Source organism: Dipodomys spectabilis, unplaced genomic scaffold, assembly GCF_019054845.1.
Source record: "Dipodomys spectabilis isolate Male_0828 unplaced genomic scaffold, ASM1905484v1 ptg000118l, whole genome shotgun sequence".
Taxonomy (NCBI): domain Eukaryota; kingdom Metazoa; phylum Chordata; class Mammalia; order Rodentia; family Heteromyidae; genus Dipodomys; species Dipodomys spectabilis.
The window spans coordinates 6,824,348-6,839,053 of NW_024870795.1; the positions used below are offsets into that span (position 1 = coordinate 6,824,348).

The window sequence follows — 14,706 nt, forward strand, 5'->3', positions numbered from 1 at the left end:
GCTGCAGCTCAAGTAGGGCCCAGGCCCAAAGTTCAAAGCCCCATGACTGACTGCCCCCCTCCCAAAAAAAATTTCAACCTGAGATCAAATGGTACTCAATTTAGTTATATGATCACACACCATAAAAAAAGTCAACAGTAAGGTCCACGTTTCAGTCACTCATTTACTCAGTAATGATGGGGACTGAACTCCTAACATATGCCAATCAAGTGTTCTACCACTGAACTATAGCTACATACCTTTCGCCATTTTAATCTTTACCACAAATCTCAGAGGAAAAAAAATTTTCTCTATAAATGTAGAAATGTAGGCTCCACAGGTGACTTAAAATCAAGATCCTAATTAAAAAGTAGAAGCCAGGATTCAAATCCAAGTTTTATTATAATTATGCTACACTGTCTTAGATGACAAAGTGGCAATTGCATCAGCTCAGAAAAAGGGAAAACATTTCACTCACAAGCTATTGCAATAACAGAACAGTTCATTAAACATTTGGATGTACTCTTTTCTTTTAATAATACAAAACATAGTAACATTTCTTCCTTTCCTCTGGCCCTTGAGGCCACCCCAATCAAGAACCTCATGTTTACACAAACCTCCTTTACAGCAGCATGGAAGGCAAGAAAGGAAGGAAAGTGCAATTTTGAAAAGTAATGTTACAGAACCAGAGTAACAAAAATAGGGCAGAAGGTAGTGGGTCCCTCAGTAGATTCTCTGCCCACAGGTCGGTCCTGATCAGGCTCATGTCTTCAAAAGGAATATGTTTTAAGAATAAACCCTGACATTAATACTGCCCTATTGTCTCTGTAGCATTCCTCTTATAAATCTTTTTTATTCTGTAAGCTTATGTGGAACTTCTTTAACGAACCCCACCTTGGTTTACCTCCCTGTCAAGTGCTCATTTTCCTTTCAGTTTCTAAACAACAAAAACAAAAACAAGAGAGCAGGAAGCCATCAGCACAAAACCTCCTTCCTAGAAATCACCTGGCCAAACACGCACAGCTGGAGCAAACAGATTGTGAAATCTCTCAGATACTCAAGGAGATCCAGTTATTCTGCATCTGTGGACTTAAAGTGATCATCATCCACAGTAGAATAAATATGTCCCTCGTTGCTAAGAAAATCCACAGCTTGCCTAGAAAGAATAAATAAAAGAAGGGTCATTTTCAAACTAGTAAGGGAAGGAAATTGCCTTCTGGATGCTGTTTTTATCCTAGCTCAGAAAATTCAGTCATTTCTTCATAGAAGGCACTAACAAAAGTGCAAAATTGATAATGGCTACTAGGGCTGGCTTGAATTCCTCTCCCAATTCAAGAACATACGGCCTTATTTAAATAAGCAAAGTGAAACAAGAATCTAAAGCTACAGTCCAGATTGCCTATGAAATCTCCTAGCACATGAAAGTTCTACACGAGACTCTTATCTTCAAACACCACTAAAAACCACAAGTGGTGCTGTGAGCACTTGCCTTGAGCTAAAGAGCGCAGGGACAGTGCCCAAGCCCAGAGTTCAAGCCCCACGACAGACCCCCACTCCTTCCCCCCCCCCCCCCGCAAAAAAACAAACAAACCAGAAATGGCTCTGTCGCTCAAGTGGTAGAGTGCTAGCCTTGAGCAAAAGAAGCTCAGGGACAGTACCCAGGCCTAGAGTTCAAGCCCCACAAAAAAAAAAAAAGGCTTTCCACAAAGAGTATGTTGCCATCAATCGTTGAGGTCCTTTGGGTCATGCCAGTAACATGTTTAGTAATAGCCCAAACTTATAAAGAACCTACTACATGATAGCAATTCTGTATCTTACCATTATGGGTTGAAGTTGACAGCTTATGTGTATGTTGGGATTTGAACTCAGGGTCTGGGTGTTGTCCATGAGCTTCTTTTTGCTCAAGGTTAAGTGCTCTATTATTTGAATCACAGCTCCACTTCAGGCTTTTTTTGGTAATTAACAGAGAGCCAGACTTTCCCACCTGGGTTGGCTTTGAACCAAGATCCTCTGATCTCAAGCTAGGATTACAGGTGTGAATCACCAGTGGCCAGCTAACTACTACTTCTTTTTTTTTTTGCCAGCTAGTCCCAGGATTTGAACTCAGGACCTGGGCGTCCCTAAACTCCTTTTGCTCAAGGCTAGCATTCTACCACTTGAACCACACAGCACCACTTCTGTTTATTTCTGTGTATGTGGTACTGAGGAATTGAACCCAGGGCTTCATGCATGTTAGGCAAGCACTCTACCACTAATCCACATTCCCAGCCCCAACTAACTTCTTGTTTTTGTTTTTTAAATGCTGGTACTGGGGCTTGAATTTAGGGCCTTGTGTTCTTCCCTGGCTTTTCTTTTCTTTTGTACTGGGCTTGGGACTTGAATTCAGCTTGGGCACTGTCCCTGAGTTGTTTTTTGCTCGAGGCTAGTGCTCTACCACTTGAGCCACAGCTCTACCTCTGGCTTTTTGAGGTTAGTTGGAGATAGTTTCACAGACTTTCCTGCTCAGGCTGGCTTTAAACTGTACTAATCCTCACCCTTCTAGTAGATATGAGTCACAGGACCCCCCCCCATAGTCAGCTTTACTTTATAAACTTACTTTTGTTAGTAGAAACTATGAAGAGGTTAAAGATAGAAATGGCCCACGAAGGACAAAAAAAAAAAAAAAAAAAAGATAGAAATGGCTCACAGAAAGCACTCACTCACTTAATTGTGGCTATAGGCATATGCTGGAGCTGGTTCCGGAGATCCTGAAAGTTCAATCCTTCAGGTCTTGGGCAAGCCTTAATCAAGTTCAGCACCTGAAATTCAGATTAGAAAGATTTTAATTAGTTTACCTTTATAAACAAACAAAAAACCAGGATCCAGGCCTAGGTTAGCCTTAGATCATTAAAGTAAGAGAACTTCAGGCCTGTGTTTTGCATTTCTGGAGTCACACAGGCAATTTACCTGATTCTGAACCACAGTGAGGCCATTGGAGGGCATGAAGCTATTCCCACTGAAGCTCCCTGCATCGCTCATTCCTGGGTTGCTGAGAGAGGGTCTTCCTGCCATGGGCTGAATTGAAAAATAAGTAACATCAGAAAATTCACCATGTTAAACTTTTTTGCTGTTTTAAATAAATTGTTAATAAGCAGCTAAGAATTTAAGTGTGTTCCAGTAACAATTGCTTACGTGAGAAAGCTATTATATAATGAGAATATCAGAGGGAGGTAAAAGAATCGTTTGAAGCACATATTAAAAATAAACATATGCATAATGACTAGTTTCTTCTTCAAAGCTGCTTCCGTGTTACAGTTCATCTTAGTTAGTAAATCCAGGCTCCAGCCCAGCTTTGTAGACCTGACTCATCTGTCATGTCTCCATTCCCTCCCAAAATCTACTAATCCCCACAGCCCATGAATCCAGTTATCTTTCTCATTCTAGTCTCCTAACTGGTATCTCCTCTACCTCAGCTCTTGAATGCTAATCAAGCCTCCCCTCATTGCTTCAAGTGGTAAGTCCTTATAATTATGCCACTCCTATATTTAAAAGCTTTCAAGTGGCTCCCTCTACCTGTGAAAACATTATACAACACCTAGATATTCAACACACACAACTAGAAGTCCAAATCTGTATTCTCTTTATTTTTTTATTGTGAAAATACCGTACAGAGGGGTTACAATTACATGAGCAAGGTAATGAGTACATTTCTTATCAAGCATTATTGCCTCCTCCTTTGTTTCCCCTTACCATCCCTGCCCTCCCATCTCCCTGCCCCCCCCCCCCCCCATTTAATTTTTTGTGCATCACATTGGAGCTTGTACTTAAGGCCTGAAAACAGTCCTTGGCTTTTGTACTCAAAGCTAGCACTCTACCAATTGACCAATCTCACTCCCCCTGCCCTTTTTTTTGGAGGTGGGAAGGGATTATTAATTGGAAACAAGAATCTCATGGACTTTCCTGCCCTGGCTGTCTTCAATCTGAGACTCTCCAATCTCAGCCTCTTGAGTACTTAGGATTACAAGCATTAGCCACTGGGGCCCAACATGTGTTTTTTCTATTTTTCTTTTGGCAGTCCTGGGACTCCAATTTTGAGCCTGGGCTCTGTCCCTGAGTTCTTTTGCTCAAGGCTAGCACTCTACCACTTCGAGCCACAGCACCACTTTTGGTGGTTAGTTGGGTCTCACAGCCAGGCACTAGTGGCTCACACCTATAATCCTAGCTACTCAGAAGGGTGTGATCTGAGGACTGCAGTTCAAAGACAGCCTGGGCAGGAAAGTCCATGAGACACTTGTCTCTAATAAACTACTCAGAAAAAGCCAGAAGTGGCACCATGGCTCTAGTGCTAGAGTGCTAGGCTTGAGTCAAAGAAGCTAAGGAACAGCACTCAGACCCAGAGTTTAAGGCCCATGACTGACAAAAACAAAAAACAAAAACCGGAAGTAGAACTATAGCTCCAGTGGTAAACACTAGGCTTGAACCAAAGAAACTCAGGGACAACTCCCAGGCCCTTGAGTTCAACCTCAAGGACTGGCAAACGAACAGCTAGGCTCATGGAGAAATTGTGAACTTCTTGTGGTTTACCCTTTAAAATGTTAAAGAAATCAAAGGCAGAACACAAAAGCAGCCATGTGGGGGAAGGTCAGGGAAGCTGCTTACCTGGCTATTGGACTTGGTCAGCAACATGTGTGCGTTGACCACTTCAAGAATATGTGTGGTGAACTCATTCATGTCCTCCAAGGGCATGATCTTAAACGCCACAAGGCTCTTTTTGTTCTATTAAAATAAACAGGAAAATATAAAGGATAAGCAGGTTAAAGCTAACACTCTTTACATGGCTATAGTATTTGCTAATGCGTTAATATAGTTAAAAACTAACACTGGAGCTGGGTGCCAGTGGCCCATGCATATAATCCTTGCTGAGATATGAGGATCGTGGTTCAAAGCCAGCCCAGGCTGGAAAAATCTGAGACTTATCTCCAGTTAACTACCAGGAAACTGGAAGTGGTGTTGTGGTATAGCACTTGCCTTGAGCTGCAGAGCTCAAGGTGCAGGGATAGCACCTAAGCCCAGAGTATAGGCCCCACAACCGACAAAACAAAAAAAACACTGGAGTAATTAAAATATAATCTACAATGAAGGGACAAACAAAACTAATTCATAGATGTTATTTTTCCAAAGTTACAATGTTTTCCATTCTCATGGAGCTTGAACTTTGGGCTTGGCGCTCTGTCCCTCAGCTCTTCAGCTCAAGGAGAGCACTACCACTTGAGCCACAACATCACTTCCTGTTTTCTGGTGGTTATTGGAGATGAGAGTCTCGTGGACTTTCCTGTCTGGGTTGGCTTTGAACCGTGATCCTCAGATCTCAGTCTCCAGAGTAGCTAGGATTATAGGCGTTAGCTACCAACGCCTGACCAGTGTTTTCCATTCTTTATCTAATGGATGTTACTCTGTAGCACTCTGGTATTTCTATATTAAGGCAAAAACTAGTTATTTCCTCTTAAGAGAATGACAATAACATCCCATCAAACATGGAGTCCTACAGCTAAGTAAAACCTACACATAAATCCAGAAATCTCTTCACTCAAGTACATTTAAACTGCGCCATTTTTCTTCTGACTTTACCTGAAAAGATCTGAGGTGGCCAGCCACTTTCACGTATGTTTCTGGAGGAACCACAGTGTTTTCACTGCTGGCATCCTAAAAGATAAACACATACATACACGTAAGGTTTTAGTGATGCTGGTGAGAGTCTCTTCAAATTTCTAAATTACAGAAAGAGAAAGATATACAGTAGATGCACGAAACCCTCATGTGGCATTATCTAGTTTGTCCTGACTTTTAGAATCCACAGTGTGTATGTATGTGTACTAAAAGATGCAATAAGTCCTTGGGGCTTGAACTCAGGGCATGGGTGCTGTCCTGAGTTGTGCTCAAGGCTGTGTTCTACCATTTGAGCAACAGCTCTACTACAGGTTTTTGGAGATTAACTGGAAATAAGGGTCTCATGGATTTGAACCAGGCTTGCTTTGAACCTCCATCTTCAGGTCTCCGTCTCTTGTAGCTAGGATTATAGATGTACGCCATCAGTGCCTAGCTTCTATTTTTGTTTGTTTGCTGGTCCTGGAGCTTGAACTCAGGGCCTGAGTGCTGTCCCTGAACCTTTTTGTGCTCATGGCTAATGTATCACTTGAGCCACAGCCCCACTTCTGGTTTTTTCTGAGTAGTTTACTGGAGATAAGAGTCTCATGGACTTTTCTGCCTGGGCTGGCTTTGAACTGTGATCTTCAGATCTGAGTAGTTAGGATTACAGGCATGAGTTACTGGTGCCTGGGCTGCTTCTAGGCACCAGCCAGGCAAAAAACAAACAAAAAACAAAAACCCTAACAATTTCCTTCAGTGTTCTAAGGCAAACATTTTTTCCAGCTAACTTTAATTAATTAATTAATTAATTGGTCAAGCCTCACAACTGGCAAAAAAAAAAATTTACATTAAAAGCTGGGCGCAGGTGGCTCATGCCTATAATCCTAACTACTCAGGAGGCTGAAATATGAGGATGGAGGTTCAAAATCAGCCTAGTTCAAATTCCATGAGCCCCTTATCTCCAATTAATCTCCAAAAAGCTGGAAGTATAGAGGTGTGACTCAAGTAGTAGAGCATGAGCCTTGAGCACAAAAGCTCAGGGAGACCAACTAGGCCCAAAGTTCAAGCCCCAGAACCACCCCCCCCCAAAATAATGACATTAATCCCAGTGTAGTTTAGAATAGTAAATGAGTGTCAAGCAGGGCGCCTGTGGCTCATGCCTGTAATCCCAGTTACTCAGGAGGCTGAGATCTGAGGATCGAGGTTCAAAGCCAGCCTGCGCAAGAAAGTCTGTGAAACTCTTTATCTCTAATAAACCACCAGAGAACCAGAAATGGCGCTGTAGCTCAAGTGGCAGAGCGCTAGCCTTGAGCTGAAGAGCTGAGGGATGGTGCCCAAGCCCAGAGTTCAAGCCCCACGACCAACACTAAAATAAAAATAAAAATAAAATTAGTGTCAAATCATATAAATATGTAATGCTCGAGTAGGCAAAAAGCTAATGTGAACTCCACCTTAGATATGTAAATGGTTCAAATATCAGAACAAGAGCCCAGGCTGTTATGTAACTAAAACCCCTCTGTACATCACCTTTATAAGAAGAATTAAAAAAAAAAAAAAAAGTCCAAGCTGGACAGGGCAAAAAGGCAAGCTCCTGTTTAGGTGCTCGGACTCATACTTATAATCCTAGTTACTCTGGAGTTCTTGTTTGAAGCCAACACAGACAAATCTGGAAGACTCTTATCTCTCTCTTTATTTTGTTGGTGCTGGGGCTTGAACTCTGGGCTTGGGGCACTCTTCAGCTTAAGGCTAGCACTCTACTGCTTGAGCCACAGCACCACTTCTGGTTTTCTCGTGGTTTATTGGAGATAAGAGTCTCTCAGTTTCTTGCCCAGGCTGGCTTGAACTGCAATCCTCAGATCTCAGCCTCTTGAGTAGCTAGGATTATAGGCGTGGGCCACTGGCAATATAGGGCTTCAGACTCTTATCTCTAGTTAACCAGCAAACAGTAAGAGTGGGATACTCTGAGTTCAAACTCCAGTACTGGCAAACACACACACACAAAGATTCTGTCACTGGCACTGTTCTAGATATCAGAGATACAGTGGTTAACAAAATAAAAATTATTCTTGTGGAATTTAAATTCTATTTCCTTTCAGTTTTATAGTATTTTGTAAAATTTATAAACATTTATGCAAAGAATTAAAGACATAATAAAAGTTTAAAAATAAACTGGGGGCTGGGAATGTGGCTTAGTGGCAGAGTGCTTGCCTTTCATGCATGATGCTCTGGGTTCAATTCCTCAGTACCACATAAGCTGAAAAAGCTAGAAGTGGTACTGTGGCTTAAGTGGTAGAGTACAAGCCTTGAGCAAAAGAAGCTCAGGATGGATGCCAGTAGTTCATGCCTGTAATCCTAGCCACTAAGGTTGAGACATGAGGATTGTGGTTCAAAGCCAGCAGGGCAGGAAAGTCCATGAAACTTTTTTTTTTGGTCAGTTGTGGGGCTTGAACTCTGGGCTTAGTCGCTGCCTTGCGCTCTTCAGCTCAGGCCAAGGCTCTACTGCTTGAGCCATAGCACACTTCCAGTTTTGGGGTAGTTTATTGGAGATAAGAATCTCACGGACTTTCTTGCCCAGGCTGGCTTTGAATGGCAATCATCAGATCTCAGGCTCCTGAGTAGCTAGGATTACAGGCGTGAGCCACCAGCGCCTGGCTTCCATGAGACTTTTATCTCCAGTTAAACACCAGAAAACCAGAAGTGGCCTGCGACTGAACTAGTAGAACACTAGACCTTGAGCTGAAGAGCTCAGGGACAGCGTCCAGGCACAGAGCCCCACAAATGACAAGGAAAAAAAACAACAACTCAGGGACAGTGCCCAGGACCTGAATTCAAGCCCTAGGACTGGCAAAAAATAAAAACTAAATAAATAAAAATAAAAGTAAGCTGGGCAGTGCTGGCTCATGCTTATAATTCTAGCTACTCAGAGGCTGAGATATGAGGATTGTGGTTCAAAGGCAGCTCTGGTGAAAAAATCCAAGAGACTCTTTTGTTGTTGTTGTTGTTTATTTTTTTGGGTCCAGTCGTGGGGCTTGAACTTTGGGCCTGGGCACTGTCCCTCAGCTCTTCAGCTCAAGGCTAGCGCTCTACCACTTGAGCCACAGCGCCACTTTCGGCTTTTTTCCTTTTGCTTATGTGGTGCTGAGGAATCGAACTCAGGGCCTCAGGAATGCAAGGCAAGTGCTCTACCACTGAGCCACCTTCCCAGCCCCCCAAGAGACTCTTATCTCCAATTAGCCACAAAAAAAGGCAGAAGTAGAGCTATGGCTCAAGTTGTAGCATACTAACTAGTCTTGAGGAAAAGAATTCAGGGACAGTGCCCAGACCCTGAGTTCCAGAACTAGCACCAAAAAGAAATGTTTAAAGGTTAAGATTAGAAGATTCCATCATCTACAAAGTCCAAAAGTAATTCCACCCTAATCCAGAGTCACTTACATCTGTGTCAACCCACTGACGAACATCCATGGGTGAAGCAGTCATGTCATCTACTTTGTAAACAATATTGGTTGGAGCCTTTTCTGCATGTCTGATTATTCCCACAATAGTGACCTAGGTTATAGATAGAAAAAAAAATTAAAAGTTAGTTTTCCAGGAAACCAAAGTAATATTTATGCACTTTAAAATGAAGCCTCCACCATGCACTAATATTATTTCAAAGTGGATCAAAGAACTCAACATCAGACCCCAAACTCTGAAATTACTGCGAGAGAGTAGAAGAAACATTAGAACTTATAGGTATAGGTAAAAGTTCTTGAAGAGTCCGAGGGGCACAAGTAGGATATCAAAATAAAATTTCAGCACAGCTAAGGACATAGTTTCTAAACTAGAAAGACAGCCACAACTATAAAGGCTGGTAGAAAATCTTTTAGAAGCCGGGCACTGGTATCTCATGCCTGTAATCCTAGCTACTCAGGAGGCTGAGATCTGAGGATCACGGTTCAAAGCCAGCCCGGGCAGGAAAGTCTGTGAGACTCTTATCTCTAATAAACCTCTAGAAAACCAGAAGTGGTGCTGTGGCTTAAGTGGTAGAGCACTAGCCTTGAGCTGAAGAGCACAGGGACAGCGCCCAGGCCCAGAGTTCAAGCCCCACAACCAACCAAAAAAAAAAAAAAAAGAAAAGAAAGAAAGAAAATCTTTACAGACAAAGGCCTAATATCCAATATATACAATGAACCCAAGAAACTAACTCCCTACTTCCCCCCCCTCAAATCTAATATCACTAAATCAGCAAGGAAGCTAAGAAGAAACTTCTCAGAAGAAGAGATAAGAATGACAAAGAAACACAAGCAGAAATGCTCATCATCCCTGGCCATAAAGGAAATGCAAATCAAAGTAACTCTGAGATTACATCTCACTCCAGTTATATTAGCCAACATTGTGAATTTGAACAAATGTTGGCAGGGATGTGGGGGAAAAAAAGAGCCCTACTGAACTGTTGGTGGGAGGGAATATAAACTAGCAAAACCACTATAGATAGCAGACCAGAGATTCCTCAAAAAAATGAAACCTAGCTGGGCGCCCTAGGCGCCAGTGGCTCACGCCTGTAATCCTAGCTACTCGGGAGGCTAAGATCTGAGAATAATGGCTCAAAGCTAGCCCAAGCTGGAAAGTCCTTGAGACTCATTTCCAATTAACCATCAGAAAACCAGAAGTAGTCCTGTGGCTTAAGTGGTAGAGCGCTCTCCTTGAGCTGAAGAGCTCAGGGACAGCATCCAGGCCCAAAGTTCAAGCCCCAGGACCAAAAAGAAAAAGAAAAAAGAAACATAGACCTTCCCTATAACGCAGCCATACCACTCTTGGGCATCTACCCTGAACATCATGAGCCAGGATACGATGAGGACACTTGTACATCCAAGTTTACTGTCCCACTATTCACAATAGCCAAGATACGGAAACAGCCCAAATGCCCCACAATAGATGAGTGGATACAAAAAAATGTGGTACCTTTATACAATGAAATTTTTTTTTTTTTTGTCGGCCGTGGGGTTTGAACTCTGGGCCTAGGCGCTGTCCCTCAGCTCTTCAGCTCAAGGCGAGCGCCACTTCCGGTTTTCTGGTGGTTTATTGGAGACAGGAGTCTCACGGTCTCTCATGCCCGGGCTGGCTTTGAACCGTGATCCTCAGATCTCAGCCTCCTGAGTAGCGAGGATTACAGGCGTGAGCCACCAGCGCCCAGCTATACAATGAAATTTTACATCACCATTAGAAAGAATAATGTCATCTGCCTGGAAATGGATAGAACTAGAACAAATCATGTTAAGTGGTATAAGCAATGCTCAGCAACAAATGGTGCATGTTCTCTTGATATGTAGAAATTAAATCTGAAAGACACTGGGATGTGATAAATTATACAGGATTCCAGATACTCTAAATACAGTGAGTTTCTATTAGGAGAGAACAAAAAGCAGCAATGTCTACATGGCTTTTCATATATGTGTGTATGTGTGTGAACAAACTCCAAGATATAGGAACAAGAGATGTCTCTTTTTATTTTAATTATTTGATGATTTTATTTTATGCATGGTGTATTCGAGTGTATATCTCAGGGAGAGTGGAGAGAAGGCACAAACTGAGGAAAAAAAGGGTGAAAAAAGATGCAGCAGTGGAACTCACTGGACATAGATGAAAATGAACTGTACAACTCATGGGTAGAGACAGGAGGGAGGGATTGAGAATGAGGGAACAGAATTCACTGTAAGAAAGGAACTGTAAGCCAGGCACCAGTGGCTCATGCCTGTAATCCTAGCTACTTAGGAACCTGAGATCTGAGGATCTCACTTCAAAGCCAGCCTAAGCAGGAAAGTTTGTGAGACTCATATCCAATTAACCACCAGAAAAGCGGAAGTGGCACTGTGGCTCAAGTGGTAGAGTGCTAGCCTTGAGCTGAAGAGCCGAGGGACAGCACCCAGGCCCTGAGTTCAGGACACATAACCAACAAAAACAACAACAACAAAAGGAACTGAACCGGGCGCCGGTGGCTCCCGCCTGTAATCCTAGCTACTCAGGAGGCCAAGATCTGAGGATCGAGGTTCAAAGCCAGCCCAGGCAGGAAAGTTCGTGAGACTCTTATCTCCAATAAACCACTAGAAAACCAGAAGTGGTGCTGTGGCTCAAGCAGTAGAGTGCTCGCCTTGACCTGAAGAGCTGAGGGACAGCGCCCAAGCCCAGAGTTCAAGCCCCAAGACCGACCAAAAAAAAAAGGAACTGTACTCATTATACCTGACTCAAGTAATTGTAATCCTTCTGTACATCACCTTTACAATAACAATAAAGTAAATCAATCAAAATAAAATGAAGTCTCATTTCATTCTTCTGTTGAGTAAGTGTCCCTTCTTTTTTTTTTTGCCAGTCCTGGGACTTGAACTCTGGGCCTTGGCACTGTACTTGAGCTCTTTTGGTCAAGGCTAGCACTCTATCACTTGAGCCACAGCATCACTTCAGACTTTTTCTGTGATTAATTGGAGATAAAAAGTCTCACAGACTTTCCTGCCTAGGCTGGCTCTGAACTGTGATCCTCAGATCTCAGCCTCTTGAGTAGCTAAGATTATAGGTATGAGCCACTGGTAACCAGCTTAAATGGTTCTTCTATAAACTCTTTTACATACCTGTGAAATTTCAACATTCCCAATTTTGAATACTTCATCTGTGAGAGTGGCAGAAAGCAACTGAGATATAGTACAGGGTACAATGTGCTGGGCTCGGGTTCTCTAAAGAGAAAAAAAGTTGTGTGAATAAATTCAACTGAAAACAACCATCATTCATTTAATACTTGCCATGTGAGGAGCACTTTGAATATATTTCAGCCTTAAAATTTCAAGACAAACCTTGTTGTCCTCACTAGAGATAGAGAATAAGGTCACAAAGCTAATGAATGCCATACTTTTCAGTTCAAACCCAGCTTCATAAGACTCCAAAGTTCCTGCTAAATGGGTAAATTTGTGTAGCACTGTGGCTTAACCAAATGCCAGAGTGGAGAAGGGATAAGGTGGGAAGACCTACTGCCATAGCAGACCTTTAGAGGGAATCCCAGCTTCAAGGTGAAGCAGACTGCTCAAAACTCTGCAGAGGTAACATGGTATTAGAAAAGGGTTTGAGAAATGGTCAGCAGAGACAGGACTCCCATTGCTCTATGTTTCTAGATAACATATTACAAAAAACTAGTACACAGTTTCCTTTAATACAAATGTTCTGACGGTAAAATGCAGCCCCATGAACACCTGAAAAATGGGATTTGATCTGTAATGTTATCTTAAAAGTATAGGAGGGCCAGGCGCTGGTGGCTCATGCCTGTAATCGTAGCTACTCAGGAGGCTGAGATCTCAGGATCATGGTTCAAAGCCAGACCAGGCCCAGAGTTCAAGCCCACGACAAGTGTGGGGGGGTGGCAAGGCGATATAGGAGGAAGTGGCTCATGCCTGTTATTCTAGGTATTCAGGAGGATGAGCTCTGAGGATCACAGTTCAAAGCCAACCCAGGAAGTAAAATCTGTGATACTTTTTTAAATTTTTTTGTCAGTTGTGGGGCCTGAGCTCTGTCCCTGAGCTCTTCACCTCAAGGCTAGCGCTCTACCACTTGAGCCACAGCACCACTTCCAGCTTTTTCTGCTTCTGTGGTACTGAGGAGTCGAACCCAGGGACACATGCATGCAAGGCAAGCACTCTACCACTGAGCCACCTTCCCAGCCCCACTGTGATACTTCGTTTCCAACAGAAAGCAAGAAGTGGAGCTGTAGCTCAAGTGGTAAGGCGCTAACCTTGAGCAGAAGAAAAGCTCTGGGACAGTGCCCAGGCTCTGGCTTTGGAGCATTGGTACCAGCACAAAAAAGAGGGGGGGAGAAAGTGAGTGACTTGTAGATAGAAGAAACATAAAGTAGCTTTTGCAGGAAGACAAATGCAGAGTTTGACAAGACTGACTCGTTAGCTACTAGCAATGACCGAGGACAAGGAAGGAGGGCTCGTTTTTAAAATGGAAAATTAGCCGGGCGCCTGTAATCCTAGCTACTCAGGAGGCTGAGATCTGACGATCGAGGTTCAAAGCCGACAAAATAAAACAAAGTGGAAAATAACGGCCTTTAATAACTCCGTCCTGGCTTCACCCCTTCCCCCTTGCAAGCCCCTCGGGGCCGGCCAGGGGCTCCCAGCCAGGGACGGACGCGCCGCGCCGCGGAACTTACTGACTTCCTCTCGGCCTGCGTCGGGGTGGGCGACCCGAAGCCCCCAGGGGACTGAGTGTAACCACCCGCTCCGCCGTAGCTCGTGCCGCCGAAGCTTTCAAACCCACCTGGTGTTGAACAAGCGCGGGTTATGGGGGCCGCGGCCCGAGCCTACGAGCCCGGTCCCTCCCCCACACCGCCCGTCTGCCCGCGTTCGCCGCCGCCCCTCCGACCCCCCAGCCCGGCCCGCGCTGGGTCCCCCGCCGCTTTCCTCCTTCCCCTCCTTTGTTCCCTTAACATTACTATTCCACATCTTTTTTGCCGGTCCGTCAGGCAAGGGGCCAGAAAGTTCGGTCTGGTGAGTTCTCCGAACACCTCAGAACCCGGCTACGGCCAGTCGTGTCTACTTTGCCCACGCGCCACAAACTCCTTCCCGCGATTGGCTGAGCCAATCAGCGCGCTTGAGACTTCACGCTCCAGCCAATCAACGGCCGTGTAGCGTACGCTTTTGCCCGCCTCCTCAGGCCAAGCTTTTGAACAGGCGCACTACCCCAGGTGGGCACCGAAGCCTCTGCGGCCACTTTTACTAAGGGCAAACCCCTGCGCCACCGATAGGGGAAGAGAGAGGAGAGAAGCGAAAGACAGAGGTGCTGATTGGGCAGGATCTCAAGAACGTAACCAATCAAAAAATACTTCTACAGGCTGGACTAAGCGTCGCTTTACGTCACTGTCGTTAGTCGACGGTCTCCTTTTCCCGCCAAACTAACGCCAGTCGGTCCACGTTTAGGGCGTTGTGGTAAAATCCTTACCTCAGAGCCATTTTGTGTTTCTTTTTTTTTTCTTTTCTTTTTTCTTTTTTGTCGGTCGTGGGGCTTGAACTCTGGGCCTGGACACTGTCCCTGCGCTCTTCAGCTCGAGGCGAGCGCTCTACCGCTTGAGCCACAGCGCCACTT

At 44.1% G+C, this 14,706-nt stretch overlaps 1 protein-coding gene across 1 annotated transcript; it reads right to left on the minus strand.

The window, feature by feature from the left end:
* Positions 1-362: 362 nt before the first annotated feature.
* On the minus strand, positions 363-14,191 carry Rpa2 (replication protein A2). Its single transcript, XM_042688724.1, has 9 exons — positions 14,057-14,191; positions 13,775-13,881; positions 12,207-12,308; positions 9,037-9,150; positions 5,587-5,661; positions 4,618-4,734; positions 2,926-3,033; positions 2,683-2,777; positions 363-1,135 (listed from the first exon to the last, which is right to left on the minus strand). The coding sequence occupies exons 1-9, from the start codon at positions 14,064-14,066 to the stop codon at positions 1,051-1,053; spliced, it is 813 nt and encodes a 270-aa protein (XP_042544658.1). The 5' UTR covers positions 14,067-14,191; the 3' UTR covers positions 363-1,050.
* Positions 14,192-14,706: the final 515 nt, after the last annotated feature.